Here is a 24308-nt window from a genome sequence, read left to right on the forward strand (position 1 = left end):
TTCTTAGCACCACTCAACCGGCCTGCTTCTTGTTATTGTGATATTAGTCGTGTTTTAGCCTGCTATTTGAGATCAACGTTTGAAGAGATGACCATAAATATTGTAGATATCATAAAATCACAATGGGGGACAAATGAGAAGTACAAGTAAAGGACATCAACAACATATTCACTAAAAAAATATGAGATAGTAATGAAGATGCAGTAGTAATAATTATAACAATAATAATAGTAATAATAATAACAATAGGGCTATACACAGTGACGCAACTGTCAGCGCTGCAGCCTTAAAGCAAGAAGGTCACCGGTTCGATTCCCAGCTTGGCCAGTGGGCCCTTCTATGTGAAGTTTGCATGTTGTCTTGTTGCATGTGTGGGTTCTCTCTGGGTTCTCTGGCTTCCCCCAACAGTCAAAAAAAATGCTCATTAGGTTAATTGACCACTCTAAGGCCCCGTTTACACGGAGACTCCCGCAACAATTCTTCCTTTGCGTTTTCAAAAGCCACCCGCGTTTACATGAGGATGGTGTGAAAACGATCCGCGTTCATACGACTCCAGGAGGAGAAGTCTCCTCTTCTGTTCTTTCTTTTTCTGCCGTTTTGTTGTGTGAGACGGTCGGCAATCCAACCATAATGCGCATTACCGCCAACTACTGGCTCAACTGGAAATGTGGCTGAGCGCGGAGCCTTCACCTAAAACTGCGAGTGCGCATGCGGTGACGTCAGCGTTTCACCCTGAGACGCTCCGCTCTGTGTTTACACGAAGCTGGATGGAGGAGCGGATTCAGATCTTTCCACTCTGGGGAGCGTTTTCATAAGTTTGCGTTTTCACTGAAAACGCAACGTGGTCTCGTCTAAACGGAAGGCCAAAACGCAACGAAATGTTTGCGGAATCGACCGTTTTCGGCGTTGTGTAAACGGGGCCTAAAAGGTCTGTAGGTGTGAGTGTGTGTGTGAATGGTTGTCTGTCTCTGTGTGTCAGCTTTGTGATTGACTGGCGACCAGTCCAGGGTGTACCCCGCCTCTCGCCCAATGACAGCTGGGAAAGGCTCCAACCACCCGTAACCCTGAACAATATAGGCAGTTCGGAAAATGAATAAATGAATGAATGAATAATAATGATAATGATAATGATAATGATAATAATAATAATTATAATAATAATAATAATAATAGTAATAATTTGGGTACAGTACACATAACTGTAGGTATTAACCACACCTTAGTAGTATCCTTAGTAGTAACCTTATCTACTTGGTATTGTAGATCAACTTTTGTTTGCAGAGTGGTCATGAGTGGAATTTAAAAAGTTTGTCTTATACTTCTTGTCTATTTCACAGAGATGATGATTTCTCTCCAGCCGGAATAGTGGAGTTGAAGAGCAACAGTGTTCCAGAGGCAGCTGTTCAACAGTTGGATGCAAGGATTTTAAAGTTTATTGACATACCGTGTTCAAATGTTTCTCATGTTAGCAATATAAACACTCTTTATTCTTGCACTTTATTTATGTTATGTCATACATCTTTTGTTTGTATGGTGATCCTGGCTGCAGTGAGCCTGCTCTCTCTTCTCCCCCCTCCCCTCCCTGAGCAGCTGTTCAGGTTTTCACCGCGGCTGCACCTCGCACACCCTCATTGAGTTGGTGATTAGGAGTGCCGGCTCTTAAGCTCTGCTGGAGGGATGGGTCGGCGCCAGTTGATTCCTGCTCTCACTGTGGTAATCAGGCCAAATTTAAGTATCTTAGTGTTTTGTGCCTGTGTGTCTTTTTGTGGATCCCCCTTTAGAATAATGCTTTTTATGTCTCTCTGTTTTTTTCCAGTGCCTCTGTGATCGCTCCTGCAGCCACTCACCTACAGCCACTCACCTACAGTCACACTCTCTCCCTCACTCAAATAAACCTTTTTCAATAAAAACCCTCAGACCTGTTTTGCCCCTGCCTCCTCTTGTGTTCCTAAAAACCTGCTGGTTAACCAAACTCTCACAGTTTGTTTGTTTTTTCTTTGCAGTAGGTCCTCACTGGGGCTGGATGAAGAGGAAATCAATGCAAATGATTTTTCTTTGTAGAAGGCTGTCAGCTACAGGGGGGCTGCCAAAAAGAAGAACCAGGAGACCTAACGATCCCCGTCAGCATAGGGTTCTTGCAGAGAACCGAACGTTACTGTGGTGATTCATGTGTGCTGCTTTGGTGGACTGCTCCCAGTCTCCCTCCTCCCCTCTCTGTTGGGCTGCTCTTACACACCTGCATCTCATCCCAATCAGCAGCTCCAGCTCTTAAGCTCTGGCTGGAGTGGGGCCCGGCGCCAGAGTATTCCTGCTCATTCAGTGGCCATCTTCGTGAATTGAATATTTCAAAGATTTCTAGTTTATGCTCTAAGCTTATGTCCCCTTTTCTAATCCCCTGTTTGTCTATTTTTCCAGTGCCTCCACGAGCAAACCTCCTGCAGCCCAACCTCAGCCACACAGCCTCAACTCTCTGGGATTTGGACAGTTTCTCTCAGTCTCTCACCTTCACTCTCTGGATCACTGCCTCTCAAGCTGGGACTCTGGATTCATCCACATATCTCTCTGATTTAATAAATTCCCTCAAACTGCTTCCTCTGCCTCCGCCTCACTTCTGGGTCCTGTTAAAATTACAGTTGGTTTAGCACAAACCATCACAGTTACTTTACGTCTGATGGTTGTTTTCAGCTCTCTAGCTAGCAGGAGTTGTTAGCCAGGTAATGACAAATATGTCATTTATTATCTACCGATCAGAAAAACACAAAAGTACGTGCTATCATAACTGCTTGGTGCACTAAATATCTTCTGTTTTCATTTACTCCTAATGTGGTTAAGTGAATTTACTTACATTAGAATGAGACATGCTTTCTTTTCTTTGATGGAAAAAAATACCAAACGATGTAGCAATTTGCCTCTCCACCACTACCTGTACTCATCCTCCAGGAAGTCGGAATTTACAAGTTCTGAGTGGGAAATTTCTACTGGACCCCCTGGATTAAAATTTTCAACTAGGAAGTTGGTGGATCCACACCGCCTCCAAGTTCACAATCAAAGATGGCTGCCCGAGGTGTCAACAGTAATTAAGCTCCTGTTATACTGTGTTTATTTTGGCATTTTTGACCAGTGTTTATTGCACTAAATCAGCTGTATACATAGTTTTATTCTATGTTTATATATGGAAGTATTGCTATTATGGCAAGGTTTTCCAGCTTGGCAACTGGAACACTTTTAAGTGGGAGATGATGTCATTTCCACTCCCCACCTCCCAGTTCCAAAGCAAATGTAACATACCACAGGAGTCCACTAGGGGCCAGTGCTGCCACAGTTACCTTGAAAAAGTAATCTGATTGCTGATTACTGATTACTCCTTTAAAAAGTAACTTAGTTACTTTACTGATTACTCAATTTCAAAAGTAACTAAGTTAGATTACAAGTTACTTCATTAGTTACATTAAGCAGCTGCCGACAACACCTGCAGCTGTATGATTTGACAAAATTATACGATTTCAATAACAACGAATACTAATATAAGTCTACATGTTTTGTTTTAAAGGAATATGCAGACATTGGTAGTGTTGTAATGTGGACTATATAATTAAAATTTTGCAATGTCTTGCACTTGTTGCATATAAATAAAGTTCTATTCTGTTTTAAAACAAAAATATTCATTATTTACATTCTGAATGTCAAATTACTGAATAAGAAAGCTTTACAGTACAATTTTTGGTGCTCTACTACACTGCTCAGTTAAATTTTAGATTTATTTATTTATTTACAGTAGTACACGGTGGTGTTTCAGTCAGGGCCAGCAGTCCCAAAGTCTTTGTTGTTTTTAGTTAGCACATCCATAAAAAATCATTTAAAAAAATCAGAGTCAGTAGTTTATCAGGCACAGTGCCTGCTACCAACCTTTTTTACTGACATCCTTTTGTGAACAATCCCATGGATGAAGGTGTAGCATTACTGTGCGGAGAAGTCAGGAGTTGATCATCAGACCGCGCATTGATGTGCTCGCAATTTCAGACAATTACCTTTTCAAGCGGTACCATTACACACCTAAATCATTTACATACACAACTCAATCCGTCCTTACATTTGAAACGTTACTGCTCACAGTCATGCGCTCACTTCCCAGCAGATACTGTATGTTACACTGCGTTTCTGTGCAAACAAGTTTTTTTTGTATAACATCAAACTCTTCCTGTGAGCGCATTAAAATTTTTGATTGAATTGGGGTGAAAAACATGTCCCTTCTCCTTTCTGTTGCCATGGTTCGTCAGTGAATCAGGGCTCCATTGATGCTGTCTTTTTATGGTTGGACTGCACACGCTTAACTCAACAGTTGATTGAACTAATTAAAATCAGCTGTTCTAAAACCGAAAACTGAGAGTTTTCTATCTCAAAGTAGATCAACTCAGAGTTCAGAATTTGAGTTTATTGTTTTTGAAATGGACCCCAGACCATGGGCCAACCAGTCAAGCTCATTTGAATGCAAGGGCGTAGGTTTGGTCTCAACATTGGTAGGGACAATATAACAGCATAACCTGCATGTACACTTTTTGCTGGAGACGGGACATTGATAAGACCAAACAGATTGGGTGAACGGGGGTCAGGGCTACATTTCTCACAAATATGAACCTAATTAATTGAATCTAAATTGCAATATTTGAACACAACTTAAAATATATTAACATACACAGTAAAAACTTGTTAATAATCTCTTAACTGAATCCAAAAATAAACATTTGTCTTAAGACCACTCAACATTGTCGGTCCTATAAATAAATTAAATATAACTGAAAAAACGTCTTAGAGAATAACAAAAATAAATAAAAATGGAGCCTTCCTTCAGGTAAAACACTACTGCTTTTGTCCACAAGCACAGCCAAACTCATAGACAGCACCGCTCCTAGCTCCTCCTAACTGCATTAATCGTTCAAAAACTCATGTTTTTCACCAACATTCCATCATAGTCCACTCTGGGTTAGATATGGATGATCTGCTGAAGTCTGTGTCACTCCAGATAGCGCTGTGTGGCTGTAATGACCTCTGAACTGACGAAGACTTTGTTTACGCATGCCCCTCAAAGAAAGGAATCAGCTCTCTAGAGAGTACTGCACATGCGCAGTTTGCTAACTGATGCAGGTCGGACTTTCAGTATCAAATTTAGTGGTGTGTTCCCCACCTCCTCATTGACGTCTTTTTACATTACTTACAGTGGCTGCTGCTGGCCGAAAAAAACTTTTAATATCCCTCCTCTGCGTAGGAGGCGGCATGTTGCCGACGTGTATTTCTGTCGTGGCTGAGTGAGTGTGCGTGTGCGTGTGTGTGTGTCGGTGGGGGGGAGTCATTAGCCAATCTAACGTGCGTTTGAGGAAAAAAATATGGACCGGCTCATTCAGCGAGTGAAAAAGGGTAAATTTAAGTCTGAACATTATGAAAATAGTTCACTTAATAACGGTAGGGTCAATTCTATCCTTACAACATATGGAAAGACAATCTAAATTCCCTATACAACTGAACTCATTATATAATGCAAAAAGTTGCTTAAAAGTTGGTGGGGACAATTTGTGCCTCCTGAAAAGTTGGTAGTGTTATGTCCCTACCGTCCCTATGCAAACCTACGCCCTTGTTTGAATGGCAACGCCCAGACCAGCACTAGAAACCTCGCTTGCCTGAGGCATTCTTTAGAAAACACATCAAAATTTGATTGGCTGATGATATTGTCACTCAATGTTACACAACCCAACTGGTCTGCGGTTGTGAGGCCGTTTGGATGTACTACCATATTCTCTGAAACGCCTTTGGAGACGGCTTATGGTGGGGAAATGAACACTCAATGCACAAGCTACAGATCTGGTTGACATTCCTGCTGTAAGCATGCCAATTGCACGCTCCTTCAATGCTTGGGACATCTGTGGCATTTCGCTGTGAGACAAAACTGCACATTTCAGAGTGGCCTTTTATTGTGGGCAGTATGAGGCACACCAGGGCACTTATCATGATGTCAGATCAGCATTTTGATGTGGCACACCCATGAGGTGGGATGGATTATCTCAGCAAAGCAGAAGTGCTCACTTTCAAACATTTAGACAGATTTGTGAACAACATTTGAAAGAAATAGTAACATTGTGTATCTGAAATGAATTTTAGATCTTTGAGTCCATCTCATGAAAAATGGGAGCCAAAAAAAAAGTGTTGCGTTTATATTTTTGTTGAGTGTAAGTAGCGCGTTTCCGTCGGTCTCAATATTTGTAAATGAGTGAGTTAAAGAAAGCTCTTTGCAAGTGGAAACCAGGGGATCTGCAGTTTTTTTCTTTTTCACTTTCATGTTGGCTTCATTTCAACACTGGTCACTGATCAGTTTTAAATGGAGTCTAGTGGATGCTGACCTGCAGTTGGAGCCAGCCTCTGGTGGAATCTTGTGGAAATGTTGTTTTTCCCTATCAGCTCAACGTTTCAGCTCCACTGTGTCAAAACTTGACTAAAATGAAAAAGTGTGATGAGATTTTTCTCTTGAATTCTTGATTGAGGCCTGACTTTGACCTAAATGAGGACTTTGTCTTTACTGTGAATGATTGACTCAAAAGCTACCCAGAAATGATGAGTGGGTCTGTGTGATGTGGGGGGAGGTCTATTGATTTTTGGCAGAGTTTATTTAACACAAACTGTCTTTGAGACTCATCACAGTCAGCCATGGGTCGTCCTGGGGTTCAGATGTGGATATGGACATTGTTTGTCAGCCTGGGTTTGGTGTGTGTAGCTCAGGCAGCCCCAGGGCCGTAAGTCAAATTCAGATGTTTCTCGTAACATGTCTAAGAAACGCAAAGAGAAAAAAACAGCTGGGGGAGGTCTTGAAAACTGATTGTTGGTGTATCAAATTTTTACTGTGTGTTTTCTAACCTGTGTAGGCACTACATGGTAGCCATCCCTGCGGTCATCGAAGCCGGAGCTGAAACAACTTTCTGTTTTAGTCTCATGAAGCCCAACGAGACTTTGGTCATAACCGTCACTTTAAGGTCCAAGGAGCAGAATATTACCCTGATGGAGGAGATGTCCAGTATGGAGTTTCACAAATGCATCAAGTTCCAGGTCAGTGAAGTGTTTTGTTGTTGTTGTTGTTGTCGTTTTCTTTTTCGGGAGGGGGGGGTTCTGAAAGCTAAGCTGAGTCCTTGAGTTTGGCTCCCTAAATCAGGGATTCTCAACCTTAACCAGCAGTAACTTCACCCCTAATGTGACTGTGATCCCTCACATTCAGTCAACAGATTTCCTGTCTGAAGCACTTAGTTTAGCTAGCTACTCAGATCATGTCACTGGCACAGGGGGTAAACGTAAAAAACAAATCAAAAACAAAAAAAAGACAATGCATAAAATTAAAAAAAATCTGTCTTTAGATGTTTTTTTTTTATATTCATTTGAAATAAAACTTACCATTTTTTAATCCACAACAAAATGGTGACTATGGTGAAGTTGTCCCCTCCACCCAACTGACTTATTGAGATCAGAATCCAAAGGTTGGAAAGTTATTCATACATCAGTAATTTATTACACGGTGAAAGACTCAGTATGTGTTAGAAAAAAAAAAATCAGTTTTGTTCCTCAAAGAACAAAATCTATGGCGTAAAAAGGTTGTTGTATTTTAATGAATTTCTATTGCTTTATGCTTCACTCAGAAATAAGCAATGTTTCATATTGACTGCCAAAGAAAGGAATTAATGTGCTAACTTCTGATAGAGCTTTCAGATTTTCCATAAAATTTAGGGTTTTGATTTTTTTAATTTGAGGTAAGGGATCACATAAGCCTTTAGCTCGGGTTCTCTCATTAAGCTTCTTTTTTTGCTCTACTATCCTTTTTCTGTCTGATACCTAGGCTCCTTTGTCCACCATCACTACAAAATTAATCACAGAAAAAGTTTTCAGCAGAAAAAAACATAGATAATATAATTTTATAGTGTGAATTACGATCAGGCATATATCAAGAAGGGAGCTTTTTTTCAAGATCACTTTTTAAACTCCTTACAGCCCCTTTAAAAAGAGATTATCAGCGCCTAATAATTAAGAGGTTATTAGGGCCCGAGCCCGCTAACTGCAGGTGCGACTAAGGCCCTCTTGAAACCTTCAAGTTTATTTTTCTTCCTGGGCATTTAACCCCAAATTGCGTGCCTTTCACTTGAAATAAACGCGAATGCACCCAGCCACAAAATTCGCTCACAGCGAAAAATTTATGAATCCAGTATTTGCACAAAAAAAGATGTTTCATAGCGCCCCACAGTGGCTGAAAATTGCAGCTCCTCGGGCTACTTTGCACTAGAGGCCTGAAATTTTTTGGCCAGGTTTATCATGCCAACTTGTCTGAGGTTTTGTATTGGATCAACTCCAAATTTGGTTTGTGTCATACAGCCTGAGCTGAGGTTAATTAGCCTTAAGTTAGGGCTATATCACGCTATAACACAGGGGCTAAGCTGTTTGTGATAATGTCTATTCCAACCCACATGCAGCAGTTATTCTGCAGTGCTCTGTTCAAACTTGAGTCTATCAGTAAAATGAAGAGTGAGGTTGCGTTAGCTCTGCTTGATAGATGACTGGCAGGACACAGCTATCCAGGATTCACTAACGTTACTCGTTACGGACATGCTGCTAGCTGCACTAAATATAAACGGCCACTAAACTACTTACAAACTGACAGTGTGAGCCTACAGGTATGTAATCTTTAAAAAAGAATATATATTTTATCTTTTTTTTTTAAATTTATTTTTTACTTTATTAACTGAAATAAAGAATTAATTCACATAAAATATTCTAGTTTCACATCAAAAACTGAAACCTTTTCAAGTATCTATGACCTTTCTTTAAATATAGATTGACTTATCAGAGTTAATATGAGCCATATTCACCTGACAGGGCAAGAGAAATGTCTTATTTCAAGATGTTATTAGACAAAAATGAGGTCTAAACTGCATGAAAGAATCTGCCAAAGGGTCAAAAGAGTTACTGCTTCAGTTTATTAAAATAAGAATAACTCTATCTTAATAAAAGGAGACAAAGCAGGTGCATTTTCTTACCTCCCAGAGGATTTTTTTTTACTCTTTTAAATCAATTCAGGCCTCATTTTTGTCTCTTAATATGTTGAAATTTAACATTTTCCTTGTCAGATGAATGTGGCTCATATTTAGTCTTATAAAACAGTTTCAAATAAAACTAAGTCATAAACATTTAAAAACCGATCCAGTTTTTGCTGAGTTTGAATTATTTTTATGTTGATTCTTTCACAGGTGCCTCTTGTGAAGGAGGTTCGAAAGTTGGAGGTGGAGGTGCGAGGACAAACGTTTTACTCAAAAGAAGTCCGAAGAGTCATGATCAAATCCTACCAACCCAGCACATTCGTCCAAACAGATAAACCCATCTACCTCCCAGGGCAAACAGGTAACAATGATCTGATTATCTGTGACAACAGCTGGGTTCTGTTTTCAACAATCCATATGAGAGTTTGTGACAACTGCTAAAACAGGAAGGTGACAGATAAGAGGACTGATAACAAGATGGAGGAAAAGGCTTCTTAAAATTTCAAAGGAAATATTAACAATGAGTGACTCGTAAGTTTAATAAAATCATCCCCTGTTTAGTGTGTGCTGATAGAGAAATGAACCATTCAGACTCAAAGTTCATCAAAACATGAATACAGCAGACAGTAAGTAACCCTGGGAAGGTGCGAGTAAGCCCTCTGTTTATCTCTCAGTGCACTTCAGAGTCATCTCACTGGACAGCAAGTTGAGACCTGCCCATCTGTTGGTGAGTAATCAACATCCTCTTCTTTCCTTTTTCATTCTTATAAAGGATGAATTAAGGATGGGAAGCAAAACCCCACGCAGCTGTAATTTGGTGACAGGCGCACATGTGCGCACATGTCATCAAAGCCTCAGAGGCAGGTTTCCAGAGTGTCAGGCACATTTTAATACAATAAACAATCACAGCAATCGCTATTTAATGTAACCGTCTGAACCAGCATATACATTTATATCTATATTAACTGTCCTGTCACATCCAATGTCAGATTAAAGCCGTTTATCATAATGGAAAGTTAACCTGACGGCAGCTGGAAATTTGATGCACATCTTACAATTAAACAATAAACAGCCTTAACATCTGATACTGAGTATATCTGGTTCTCTTATTTCATTTAATTCAAAGAAAAGAGGGAGAGAAATGACAAAGAAAAAAGAGACGAAATAAATGTATGTCACTCAGGATTTACCCGTGATTTCCTATATTTCTCTGTTTTAGTCTTTATTTTTAACCTGATCTAAAAAGATGGAGTACATTGTTGTAAGGAGGATGAGGTGGAGACACTGGGAGAGTATACAGTATATCACCAAAGGTTCTGCTATTTGCCGATAACAAACCAGGAGTGCAGGTGGATCAAAAGTATTCTGAATGGATAAGCCAGCTGTGTAACTGTCTCTTAATTTTTTACTCCTATTAATGACAAAGGAACAGATTACATCTGTCCCGGGAGCTGGCCCACACAGTGATGCGCGTCGTGTCCTCCGATGTGCCCCGCTGTCCATTGACCTGCTGCAGGCACAGCGGCTCTGACCGTCTCCGCTACCAGCACTCTCTCCGCGGTGCTGTAGATCACTCAGACCAATCAGACGCTGCGCCTCGGCCGCAGGGCATTTAAAGGCGAGGAGAGGCGCTCATTTGATTGGTGAAAACAGCGCTCGGCTGTGTTAAACCCACTCACGGCTTTTCTCCTCCCTCTTTGCCATTTGCACGGAGGGAGGCGTGGACGTGCAGCTCTGCGCCTGGACTGCGCCTCTCTTGGCACTGCAGGAAACTTGCAAAGTGCGCCGGTCACGCCCTGTGTGCACGGCGAAGGCCAGCGCAGGGCAGGTGCGCCTGCACCTGCGCCTGCGCCTGGTCTACGAAATTAGAGCCCTAAATGTCTAAAATCCCTGGCAGGCTGTATGTGATGAACATACAAACTGCTGTACGAACATGGCAAACACTTAAACAGGAATAAATCAGCCAAAACAAAATAGCAAACATTTTGTCCACAGGGGGCGCCAAAGATAACACGAACAAAAGAGCTTAAAAAAGTAGACAGTTTTGACACAAAACATGAACTTCCGTTAACACATCTTTCATGTTTCTTTTTTCAGTACAATGTCATTGAAGTTGAGGTAAGACAACACTTCATTTGTTTAATTCTGTGCACCTTTAAACTGATTTCTGATGCAGCTTTTGTAAAGCATGTTTAGACAAAGAAATAGATTAAAAAAGCTGTACATCTCTTTGACAAGCATCAGTATTTAACACATTCTCAAATGTTTGTTTTCAAAACAGGATTCAGCCAATAACAGGGTCGGACAGTGGTTGATGAAAAACTCCACCGGTAAAATACTGCAGCTGTCGTACTCGCTGAACTCTGAGGCCCGTCAAGGTGTTTACAACGTCATTGTGCAAATTGGTGAAGAGAAGATTTATCACAGTTTTAAGGTGGAGAAATATGGTGAGTTACTTTAAGGCTTAAGATTTTTAGTTTTAATGAGTCTGTAGCAAACAGTAGTGTAAAAACATGTTTTTCTTTTCTGCAGTGTTGCCGAGATTTGAGGTGAAAATAGAAACCTCTGAGAAAGTTAGTATTGGGCAAGAAGAAATCAGAGCTGAAATATGTGCAACGTAAGTCCAGACTCTCTCAATCCCTACGCTTTATAAATCATAGATAAGACTAGATAGATAATAATTTTACTTGATTTGGATCCATCAGTCCACTAAAATTCTCTCCACACATTTTAGTCATCTGTTTCTGTTTGTCCTCTGTACCAGCTGCTTCAAACTCAGAGGGATGAGTAAAGTTGGGTGATCTGATTAGTGTCAGTTTCAGGTAAAAAAAAAGATCTAATTTTTCTTTCTCCATCTGTTCAGATATACATATGGGCAGCCTGTGCCTGGAAACATCAAAATAGAGCTGCATCGTCCTTTGAGCCGCTACTACCACAGGACTTTTGAAGTTACCCCTGATAATCCAGGAGGCACCCCTGAGATAACCCCCCCGTCCTTCTCAGAGATCAAACAGGTAAAGCTAGATGAACAGATGAACAGCCTTTGGTTAGCTTCATAGATGTCTCATATCAAATCTTTCTTATTTATCGATAATTCATGTTTACAGGCAGATAAGAAAGGCTGTGCAAGTTTCGTCATCAAGATGTCTACTTTCACAAAACTGGACCAGAAAGTGCTACGAGACCAGCTGCAGCTGAAGGCCAGTGTGGAGGAGGAAGGGACAGGCAAGTCCTTGACTCCTAAAGGAGAATTATCTTTAGTGAACAGGTGCTTATGATCATCAGAATGATGACAGGACATGCAATTGGAAGGGTTTATAATTTCCATAACCACCTGTTCACTATACATTATCCTGATTGTTATCCAGCCACTGATTAAAGACATTATGTCAGCAAAAACATGGTATATAGATGATTGTGTTAGTTTAAAAATTGAAAGGACCAATGAAAAAATGTCACTGGCTTTATTCTTCATCCAGTTTGGTGTAAGAAAGGAGCTATTCTGCTTTCCTATGTTTTAAACATGATTATAAAGTACCAGTCCTGGATGTTCAGACCAAGAATAGAATAGAATAGAAAATACTTTATTTATCCTCGAGGATAAAATCCCCGAAGAGTGTGCAGATTTTCAATCCTCTACACACCCATATGTTGTAAAAATCCCTGAATCTGTCTGTAAACTGATCAAAACATTCTGTTCTGAAGGTAACATCAGATCGGCACCTGATCTTAAAGACATCTTGTAAGACCTTTATGAGAATTGATGAGATGTAGTCACCACATAAGGATCTCCCAGCTGGTTCATGACACATTTAAAGGATGGGCCTCAAACACTAAGGTCTGCCCATAGCTCCACCCCTGACAGCCCCTGAGGAGGCTGGCCAATCAGAGTGAAGGGAGTTTGTGAAGCAAGAGACAATTGCTTAAAGAGTCGGGGCAATGATGGCCTAGTAGGTCGTGCTCCATTAGGTTCACCCTTGTGCAGGTGGCATGGGTTCGAATCTAGCATGTGGCCTCCCCACTCTCCCCCTGTTTTCTGCTCTATCCACTATCCTCCTCTATCCAATTATAGGCACTAAAAGCCCCCCCCCCCCCCCCCCCCCAAAAAAAAAAAAAAAAAAGAAAAAGAAAAGAAAAAGAAACCAAAGAGATAGAGGCTGAAATAAGGGTTCACACTGATGAAAACACCAGAGGCAGAGCACTGAGATTTATTTTGAGATTTAAATACTGTGAAGATTCTGCGAGGGCAGAAAGGCCTGTATTAAGTCAGTCAGCAGCTGAGAGATGCTATGCTGTTGGTGTCAGGATTGCATGACGGGATGATGCTTTCCACCTTCCTCTATCAGAGATGTTTGCTGCTGTCAGTATTCCTCCTCTCTGAGTCCAGCTTGAGAAAGAACTGATGTTCTTACCACAGAGTCAACAGCAGAGGGAGGCTGTGCTCTGATGCTTGATGTCGAGCATTAATCTCCAGTGTTGGGGGGTCTTGGCCTATCAGGATAAAATATTTAGCACAATGAGATGTTGAATCTCTGGTGGTTCACTAAGTGTTTTAACATTGAGTCTTCTAATCCAGGTATTTCCCACCAAAGCCAGAAGAGGTTAGAGATAAGCTACGTTATTGGAAAAATCGTCTTCATGGACACACCCAAGGTTTACGAGCAGGGATCAAACATGGAGGGGAAAGTGAGTGCTAACACTTCCTACTCAGGTCCAGTACACCTTTTCAACACAGACTCATCAAACTCTGTGCTGTCCACAGATCAAAGCTGTTCGTTATGATGATACACCCATCGCTAACATGCCGGTGCACCTGTTCGAGGGTGAGAGGTGGTCGGCTCGTCTGCTGCAGAATCTCACAACTAACAGCGAGGGTATAGCCACTTTCACCATGAGCACAGCTGAGTTTAAAAGAGACATCCATCTCCTGGTGAGAAATCACACTGATCCCTGTGGGATCACATGAACCCCCACTGTGCCTGACTTTAACACAAACTTTATTCTACAGTACTAAATGACTCCTGGATGGTTGTAGCTCAGCAGACACAGGTTAATTTCTACAAGGGTTACTCCTCTTTCCAGGCAAGCAGCAAACCTGATACGAGGTATGATGGACATCGGGCTCCATACTACCAACAGGGGGAACAGACCATATCTCCTCTCCAAGCTCTTACTCAAGACACCAAAACAATCAGTTCTCTGGAGGTGCAGAAGACAGATAAACCACTGGCCTGCAACTCAGAAGTAGATGTCCACATCAAATATTTTGTTGTTGGGGAAGCTCAGGGCACTGCAGATGTCATGTACCTGGTGCGTGGAATATTTCTCAGTTAAAAACTTCAAAGAGAGAAAGAGGTGTCCCAGTCAGGAAGACTGCTTTTCATTGGATCTTTGAAACTCTTCAGGTCCTATCCAGAGGAGCCATCATGGATCAAGGATTTCAGCAGGTGAAAGTCGAAAACACACCAGGTAAGAAAAGACTGATTTCATCATGAATTCAGGGATGATTGTCTAATGCTGCTGTGTGAACATCATACCTCCCAGGTCAAAGATCATTTTATTTATTGAAATTTATACTCCCTCATTGGAGGGAGGCAGGGTTTAAATCCCAGAGGTTATCACTCTGTTAACATAGACTGAACTTTGCTTTAAAGCCACTGGAAACCAAAGTCAAACAGACTCTGTGGTTTATGTAATACAGCGTCCCAGGCACATTTTGGTAAGCAGCACAAACTATCTAAGGGAAGTTTTGATCATTTCAAAAACCTTCTCATGAAAAATCTGGAAACTTTTACAGTGTAGAGTAGAGAGGTTTGTCTACTTGATTCACAAAACTTCAGTCACAGATTGTGTCTCAGCTGTTGTACCACCTCCTGTTAAGCAGCAGTTGTACCACCTCCTGTTTAGCAGCTGGGGCTGCAGCTCCGCTTAAAAGTTATTTCTCTACTACCTGGAAGGAAATCAACACAGAAGACGGATGGTAACTTTTAGCATAACAGGTTTTGCAGTTGTTGCTGTTTTGTTATTTTTTATCCCATTGCCGGGTTTTATGCCTTTGTTGAAAGGATAGGATGATGGTTTGGTGTGAGAAACTTGGAGAAAGGAGGTGGGTCCAAAGGATGCCAAAGGGAATCAAACCTGGGCCACCTTTTCCAAGAACTTTACCCTCATGGTAATGGAGTTTCTTTGAGAGTTATGTCCAAACTGGCAGCCCAAAGTTTTTCAGTGCTGATGTTGAAAGTGGAGATGAAGCTGCAGTATGTGGTTGAACTGGCAAAATATAATAAGTGATACATAATAATACAAGTATAATACCAGTAATACTAGAAATACAGTATTACTTGCATAATACAAGTAAGTATGGGGTGCTAATTGTAAGGTTGCACACACTACAAATAAGAATGTTTCTCCACATTTAGCCCTAAAACATCACTTTTTATGCAGATTTGAAGAAATATTTATAAAATATATTCATCAAATATTATGTTTATATAAATGTTAATTGTTTATCTAAATTTTAGGCCTACATATAAGTTTTAAATGTTAAAGATGAGTTTTATAAATGAATGTCCTGATGCACTGTACTGTTTAGATATGTTTCTAAACATTTAGTTTACATTTCAAATAATTAGTGTAGCCAAATATTTATACTTATATCCATAAGATGCATGATTGGCTGGTTATTTCATATTTGGGTTTACCAGCATGATGCTGATCTCATTAGGGGACAGATTCATTCTCGTCACGGATCTCAAATAAAATACAATGTTTGGATTCAATTTGACAAAAATGCATCAGATGATCCTGTGAAGGGATATTATTGTCTCTGTCCTGCTGGAAAGAGAACCTCTGGCATGTGTGCACATGTTGTATCTGCAATCTATTATTTGGGATATTATGAACATTTTCAAAATCAGAAACCCCTCCAACCATACACAAGCAAATTCAAAGACTCCATTCTATGAAATAACCAGCCAATCATACATCTTATGGATTTCTCAGATCCCCTTTCCCTTACTATAGTTCCAGTCTACAAATTAAAATTGTCCAAGCCATTGCTATGCAAAAAGACATGAAGGCCGTAAAACAGATTACATGTATTCATAAGTACTAGAAACAAAAATTGACAGAAGTAATGTTTATGTATTGCTGTCATTGTAGATATATACCATCTGATTACAACAATCCTAAAATGCATCATTTTTTATTGGAATCAATGACTCATTATTATCTCATCACAAAGGCATAATATACAGGCCCTTTGTGGCTGTTCAATATTAAAATGAATAACATATCATGTGAAATGTATGTTTTGAATCTAGCATCCGAATTCTAAAAGAAATCATACTTAAAGGATGAATTCGGAACAAATCTTTAAAGGTTCCCTGATATACAAGATATGAAACAGTATCCTGATTCTACAACAGTAACCCAACCTGTTAATTGAACAACTTTACCGGTTTCAGAATTTGATGATTTTTTTTCCCACTTTGAGAATATATATGTGGCCAAATAATTTGTAAGTATTTTAGGTGTACACCAACTGTAAGTTGGTCAGACACATCTCTAAAGAATTGAATTTGTTGAAAAAAGTCATGAATTTTTTTTTTTTTTTTTCCAGTTAAAATTCAATAACTTCTTTCACTTGTAATATTTAGCTTTACATTTGATTTCAAAAGATGCAACAGACTTCAGTGAATGTGATTTGACCCAATTTGATGATTTATTTTTTGTGTTTGAGTAAGTTTTGGGGTAAAGTGTGCACCCTGGCTCACACCAATGGCAATGATCATAAAATAGGTCATAGTGGATGACTTTTGGATTTTCTAAAGGTATTTTCTTGGGAGTCTCTGGGTGTACTACAAATACCACACAATAAACAAAAAAATGGGCTGTGGGCAAAATTACATGTATCGTGAAAGAGGTCCTTTAGCTAAGATAAATACAGGAGACAGAGAAAAGAACAGACTGCTGAAGAAGCTCAGTTCTGGACCCTGTGGAGGTGGAGGTGGAGGCTGGCTAGCTGACTGGTGAAGGATGGCCATCTATTTTTTTATGGACCTTTTTGCACTTTCTATACCTTACTTTGGTTTTCGTGATTCCTGCCATGATTCCTGAATTTCCCCATGGGAATAAAGTTTATTCAATTCAATTCAATTCTATTCTATTCTATTCTATTCTATTCTATTCTATTCAATTGGAGTACAAATATTTAATTACCTCCCACCTATTTGGGGTCTGAGGCTTCAATTAAAGATTTGTGAAATATGCATGCACATATTTTTGAAGCAAGTGTGGTGCAAGCGTGGAGCGAGTGTGGAGCGAAGACAAAATCTTGGTTGAGCGCTGAGCGGTGATAAGTGGAGCAGCATGGTGGAACTTGAAACAGGGAGCGACGGAGGCAGGCACCTTGGGTAGAGAGAAGCAGAAATACTTGCCACTCACATCCTCTGTCTATGGGTGACTTTCAAAGACTCTGAAGGTCCCCTTGCAAACAAGGGAGGAAGGAAAAGAATCATATGTAATTGATCCGAGAGCCAAGGAGGTGTAAAGGACACCAGAGGGGTGGTCTGTCCTGTTATTTTATCAAATACTGACTGAAAACATGTTGTGATTGGTGGAACCAGAGAAGTTGTTTTTTTCTTTACTCTGTAGATGTATCTCATTAGAATATTTCATAATCCATAGATTAATCAGACTTCAGTATTCCAACTGAGGCACTGACTTGTGCCAGGGTTACATAGAGTAGATGGATGTGTTACCTTTTTCCCTCCATTCATCCGCTCATTGTTCATTCTTTCTGTTTTAGTGACTGAGGGCCACATGTCCTTTAAACTGAGAGTGTCTCCAGAGATGGCTCCAGATGTCCAGGTGGTGATTTACGCCGTCCTCCCCAGTGAGACGGTGATCGCCCATAGTGCTGACTTTACCACAGAGAAATGCTTCAGCCACAAGGTCAGTGTGTGGGCAGGGGTTAAATGATACTGGAGGTACAACACTACACAGCTGAGTGACATAAAACAAGTTGGTTTATCTTTGTGTAAGGTGTCTCTGGAGTTTTCTCCATCCTCAGCTGTCCCAGGTGAGGAAAACACTCTGCAGCTGACCGCCAACCCTGACTCTCTGTGTGGTCTGAGCGCTGTTGATCAGAGTGTCCTCATCAAGGAGCCCGGAAAAATTTTGGACGCAGACAAGGTAAAGGCAGAAGTGCACCTCCAATGCCTCTTGATCCTCTAATGGACACTCAAGGAAGTGCATTTTTTGCCCAATGTCCCATAAGCTTCATTATTTGAATGCTGAAGGTCTCCTCTTGTGGAGCTCATCCTTCATGCTGCTGAAGGGCAGTACTGGTGTTTTCATACTGGTTATAAGTGGTACATCAAAGTTTCACCCACTCATGTTCACCCTGCCTTTCTACCCATTCTTTCCTCTACAGATTTTTAATCTGTTGCCTGTCAGAAAAGCAACATATATTCCATACGAAGCTGAAGACTCCCTTGAGTGCCTCCAAGTTAGATCAAAAAGATATATCGCCCCCTACCCTCCACGCCGCTCCTCAGATGACGCTTACAACGTTTTTCAGGTTATTATGACCCATTATTTCCACTGCTGAAGTTTTAATTGTTGTGTTGACCAAACTTTAATGTGATCCTTTTTATAATTTCTATTTTTTGATTTTCCAGAATGTCGGGCTAAAGATGGCAACTAACTTGTTCATTCGTACTCCGGCCTGCCTCATATACAGAGGAGAGGAGTACCACCGAAACTACGGCGGTAAGAGCTCCTTGCATGACTCATGCCAACCTGTCTGCTATTATTTTTACTCTCATGTTCTGATGAATTATTTCCTGTTTTCTCTGAAGGTTATCCTGGAGTTTATTACGACTCAGCTCCAACTCTGGCCAGAATGGGCATGGCTGGTCCAATGGGTCCAGAGGGCAATATGGAGGCTACACCAATTGAGACAGTCCGCAGTTTTTTCCCTGAGACCTGGATATGGGACTTGGTGGAAGTTGGGTAAGCTTCTATCATGTGACAGCAACCCTCATCAAAGATTTTTTTTAGTGAGATAATTTGTCTAGTGAACTGTTTTTAGAGTACTCAACAAAAATATAAACACAACACTTTTGTTTTTGCTCCCATTTTTCATGATATGGACTTAAAGATCTAAAATTCATTCAGGATACACAATATTACCATTTCTCTCAAACATTGTTCACAAATCTGTCCAAATGTGTGAAAGTGAGCACTTCTACTTTACTGAGATAATCCATCCCACCTCACAGGTGTGCCACATCAAGATCATCAGACACCATGATTAGTGTACAGGTGTGCCTTAGACTGTCCACAATAAAAGGCCACCCTGAAATGTGCTTTTTTTTTTTGCTTTACTGGGGGTCTGGGGACTCAGAACCAGTCCATATCTGGTGTGACCACCATTTGCCTCATGCAGTGCAACACATCTTCGCATAGAGTTTATCAGATTGTCAATTGTGGCCTGTGGAATGTTGGTCTACTCCTCTTCAATGGCTGTGTGAAGTTGCTGGATATTAGTGGGAACTGGTACATGCTGTTTTATACGCCGGTCAAGCACATCCCAAACATGCTCAATGGGTGACATGTCTGGTGAGTGTGCTGGCAATGTAAGAACTGGGACATTTTCAGCTTCCATGAATTGTGTACAGATCCTTGCAACATGGGGCCATGCATTATCTTGCTGAAACATGAGGTGTTGTTCATTGATGTATGGCACAACAATGGGCCTCAGGATCTCATCACGGCCTCTCTGTGCATTCAAAATGCCATCAACAAAATGCACCTGTGTTCTTCGTACATAACAGATGCCTGCCCATACCATAACCCCACCACCACCATGGGCCACTCGATCCACAACACTGACATCAGCAAAGCACTCACCCACACGACGCCACACACACTGTTTGCCATCTGCCCTGAACAATGTAAACCGAGATTCATCCGTGAAGAGAACGCCTCTCCAACGTGCCAGACTCCATTGAATGTGAGCATTTGCCCACTCAAGTCTGTTACTGCGACAATCTGGAGTTAGGTTAAGACCTCGATGAGGTGCATGTAGTTGAGCTTCCCTGAGATGGTTCCTGACAGTTTGTGCAGAAATTCTTTGGTTATGCAAACCAATTGTTTCAGCAGCTGTCTGAGTGGCTGGTCTCAGACGATCTTGGAGGTGAACCTGCTGGATGTGGAGGTCCTGGGCTGGTGTGGTTACACGTGGTCTGCTGTTGTGAGGCTGGTTGGATGTACTGCCATATTCTCTGAAACGCCTTTGGAGACGGCTTATGGTGGAGAAATGAACACTCAATACATGAGCAACAGGTCTGGTTGACATTCCTGCTGACAGCATGCCAATTGCACGCTCCCTCAATGCTTGGGACATCTGTGGCATTTTGCTGTGAGACAAAACCGCACATTTCAGAGTTGCCTTTTATTGTGGGCAGTATGAGGTACACCACTAATCATGATGTCAGATCAGCATCTTGATGTGGCACACCTGTGAGGTGGGATGGATTATCTCAGCAAAGCAGAAGTGCTCACTATCAAACATTTAGACAGATTTGTGAACAACATTTGAAAGAAATGGTAATATTGTGTATCTGGAATGAATTTTAGATCTTTGAGTCCATCTCATGAAAAATAGAATAGAATAGAATAGAATAGAAAATACTTTATTTATCCCTGAGGGGAAATTCAGGAGTCACAGCAGCAATTAAGAAAACAAAAGTAAGAAAGTGCAAAAAGGTCCATAAGAAAATGGATGACGACATCCCGTCCACCACTCTCCAGCCCAGCCAGTCTCCACCTCCACGGGGTCCAGGACTGAGCCTCCCCAGCAGTCTGTTCAGTCTCTGTCTCCTGGATTCTGTCTGCCCACAGTGGGCGAAGCCCCTCCAATGTGGCGTCGGCGTCCGATGTCAGCTCCGTCAGCCATGTCCGTGAACAGCACGATGCCACTCTGCCCTCCGGCTGCCCCTCTGCCGCTGGGCTAGCACGGCTAGCTCGTCCATCCCACCGGAGATAGATCCTACGTTCCCAACAACGATGGCTGGAAGGACAGGTCCACGTTGTCACCTCCCAGCTCACACCCGAGAACCAGCACATCGTCCTCACCTCCTTCTTCTCACCTCGAGGGAAATCATCAAGCCCTACACTAGTTAGCATTGACATGCTACAGGCTGCTAACAGCTAATTTCACATGTAAACAATGCAGCCATGGTTACATGTAGGATCTCCAGACAAAAACAGGAGAAAAGTAGTAAAAATATTGCTGAAGACACATAAAGTTTGGTGTCCATGACCAACAATGAAACATACAAAGTAATGATCCACTCCAAATACAAAGATGGCGAAAAAGAGATGAAAAAATTACAAGAAACAGACAAAGAAGAGAGAGCTACTGCAACAGGCAGCTACTTGGGCAGCGCCTAGCAACGAAGGGAATAGGAGCAAAAACAAAAGTGTTGCGTTTATATTTTTGTTGAGTGTATATCATCTGTATCACTTCAGTAAGTCTGTAAGTCTGTCTGTTTCACAGCAGAGGTCTGTGTTTCTCTATGTCCCTGCTGATCCAGAGTGTCTGGAACTAAAGAAATGCCCCTCACTGTCCCTGACACCATCACCACGTGGGAGACAGAGGCTTTCTGTTTGTCTGCTCTGGGTTTGGGCTTGGCTCCTCGTAAAGAGCTCACTGTCTTCCAGCCCTTCTTCCTGGAGCTCAGTCTGCCGTACTCCATTATCCGAGGGAGAACTTTGAGTTGAAGGCCACTGTCTTCAACTACCTGTCCAGCTGCATCATGGTAATGACCGCTCTTTGCACACCTTTTTTATTACCTTTGCCTTTAGTGGGGAAACATGTTATAAACTGCTGGTCAAAGATTCAGAACAGCAGATAGACGAAGGAACTGAGTTGCAGTTAACATGCATGCTTTGTTCTGTGTTTACACAAAAAGTTGGTTGGACCAACATACCAGTATAAAACACATAAAGGTATTTTTATGGGGTTACAGTATTTAAAGGCCCATTAGTCAGTAGTTCAGAATGCCTTTTAGTTAGAAATCAGGAGGCAGAATATCAGGAGGCCCATTAATCAGATATCAGGAGGGTCATTAGTCAGAAAATCAGGAGGGCCATTAGTCAGAAAATCAGAAGGCTTGTTAGGCAGACATTAAAAGGCCAGGTAGTTCCAAAATCAGAAGGCCCCCTTGTCAGAAGGCCCATTAGTCAGGAATGCAGGAGGCCTGTTAGCCCGCAAATTTTTTTGGATTTCAGAATATCAACTAAATCCAAATTAATTTTCTGACTGACATGCCTTCTGACTAACGCGCCTTTTAAGAACATAGCTAATCTCCAGTGTTTTCCCAGAAGTTTGGATCCATTAATAATTTTTTTTCACCAGGTCATAAATGTAGTGTATCAGAATACAGAGGTTCACTGTTAATGGGGCTGTGAGGAGTTTCTAAGTGATCTTGAAAAAGTCTCCCTTCTAAATATATATGTGTGTTGTCACTCACAGAGAATGCGTTGGGAGAGGTTTCGTGTGGTTTACACAGCACTCTGTCCACTATACAGAGTGTGCTTGTCTGTGTACGTACTGTATGCGCGCACGTGTTTGTGTCTGTGGACCTTCACCGTGTGTAAGAGAGCCTAAGGAGAAATGCAAGTGCAAGGATGTACAAATAAGTTCTGTTATATATATATATATATATATATATATATATATATATATATATATATATATATATATATATATATATATATATATATATAAATAAAAGTTATAGACCCGATGAGAGAGTTAACTGTAAATAACTTCTGCTGTGGTCTGGTGCTGTATAAAATATAAAATTAACTTGACTTCCAAGGGGGCGAGCTGCCTTCCCCATATAATGGTAGGGGAAACGCTGAGTGGGCTGCATATTCACAGCTGAACTCCAACTCTTTTTTAGTGTTATTTTAAAAACCTTCCTTCAATCCTTTTTTAAATGAACTAATAAACGGCATTTGAATCTCATATAAAACACATCCTTGTTACTTTTGAACAGGTCACTGTGACTCCAACCCCCTCCTTGGACTACACCCTCACCCCTCTCTCTGGAGACCAGTACACATCCTGTTTGTGTGGCAATGAGCGCAAGACCCTCAGCTGGATCTTGGATCCCTCAGCCTTAGGTGGGGGTCAGGTTTGTCCCCTCCTGTACCATGTAGAGTAAGAGGTCTGGAATGCAAAACTCCTGCAGGTTTATGGTCCACAAAATATTTGTAAACGAATGGCTACAAAGCTCTTAAATAATTCACAGATTTCAGCAATAATCAAAAAAAAAAACCTCCTCCGTGCTCCTTTTTCTTCTTTTTGAGTGTGGAATTATAATGTTAGAAATCATGTTAATTAAGAGCCACAGCACACTTGACTGGTTTTCAGAGATGTCAGGACAGTGGAGCGCACTAGCGCTGCGCGTAAGGACACATGAGTTAGTTAGGTCCAGATAAATGTTTATATTTCCGAAGACTTAATGCACTTAAAAAAAAATTTTATGTATCGTACTCTTAAACTGTGGTATTACTTTTTGATTTTAGTTCTTGTAGGCAGAGAAAATAGCCTTTGAATTTGGTACCATCTGTCCCTGTTGGCGTCTATTTCCTCGTCACCATCGATTAAAGTTTGTGTCTTACTGAGGGAGAGGACACAACTTTCTACTGTATCTAATGTCCTTAATGGTCACATAGAGCTCATACAACCCCACTTCAAAAAAAACTGAACTATCCCTTTAAGGTCTATGATGTGATTTTTTGTGTGGGTGTCTGTTTGAGTGTGTGCATGTGTATGTTGGTTTGATTTATTGTTTGTGTTTTTGTTTGTGTATTTGTGTGTTTGTGCGTGTGTTTGCCTGTGTTTATGCCTTTAACTGTGTGTGTGTGTTTATATGTGACATAAATCGGTGTCTAATAATGTCTAATTGTTTTTTTCCCAGAACTTACAGTATGTGAGTTTGAATTGAAATCGGGGCACCACCCAATGTTGGAGAAAACAGGGAAATTTTAGAAATGTTTGATATAAGATACCTGTGGTTTAATAATTCATTGAATTAATTTAATTATCACATCTCAATATCAAAAGGCTGCTACAGCAACTTGAACTGAATTCTTTTGACCGGTGTACGGAGGCTTTTAATTTTAAACCACACAACACAGAAACAAGGTCTCTATATATTAAATTAG

The 24308-nt window shown here is 41.0% G+C and overlaps 2 protein-coding genes across 2 annotated transcripts in view; one reads left to right on the top strand and one right to left on the bottom strand.

Annotated features, from left to right (window-relative positions):
* The window catches only part of LOC141798106 (coiled-coil domain-containing protein 106-like), a 114430-nt gene that overhangs the window by 15052 nt on the left and 75070 nt on the right, over positions 1-24308 (bottom strand). The window lies entirely within an intron of this gene.
* Positions 6694-24308, top strand: part of LOC141797666 (alpha-2-macroglobulin-like) — a 31586-nt gene continuing 13971 nt past the window's right edge. Inside the window, 21 exon segments of the mRNA XM_074679264.1 lie at positions 6694-6779; positions 6909-7089; positions 9270-9420; positions 9734-9786; positions 11157-11177; positions 11341-11506; positions 11592-11676; positions 11923-12073; positions 12167-12284; positions 13636-13745; positions 13822-13989; positions 14142-14369; positions 14465-14528; positions 17869-18014; positions 18105-18254; positions 18496-18642; positions 18743-18833; positions 18923-19076; positions 21665-21834; positions 21837-21889; positions 23135-23261. Of these exon segments, the coding sequence (XP_074535365.1) occupies positions 6694-6779; positions 6909-7089; positions 9270-9420; positions 9734-9786; positions 11157-11177; positions 11341-11506; positions 11592-11676; positions 11923-12073; positions 12167-12284; positions 13636-13745; positions 13822-13989; positions 14142-14369; positions 14465-14528; positions 17869-18014; positions 18105-18254; positions 18496-18642; positions 18743-18833; positions 18923-19076; positions 21665-21834; positions 21837-21889; positions 23135-23261 (2620 nt within the window).

Source organism: Halichoeres trimaculatus, unplaced genomic scaffold (genome assembly GCF_033239565.1).
Source record: "Halichoeres trimaculatus isolate MK-OKI-2021-1 unplaced genomic scaffold, fHalTri1.1 fHalTri1_scaffold_9, whole genome shotgun sequence".
Lineage (NCBI taxonomy): Eukaryota > Metazoa > Chordata > Actinopteri > Labriformes > Labridae > Halichoeres > Halichoeres trimaculatus.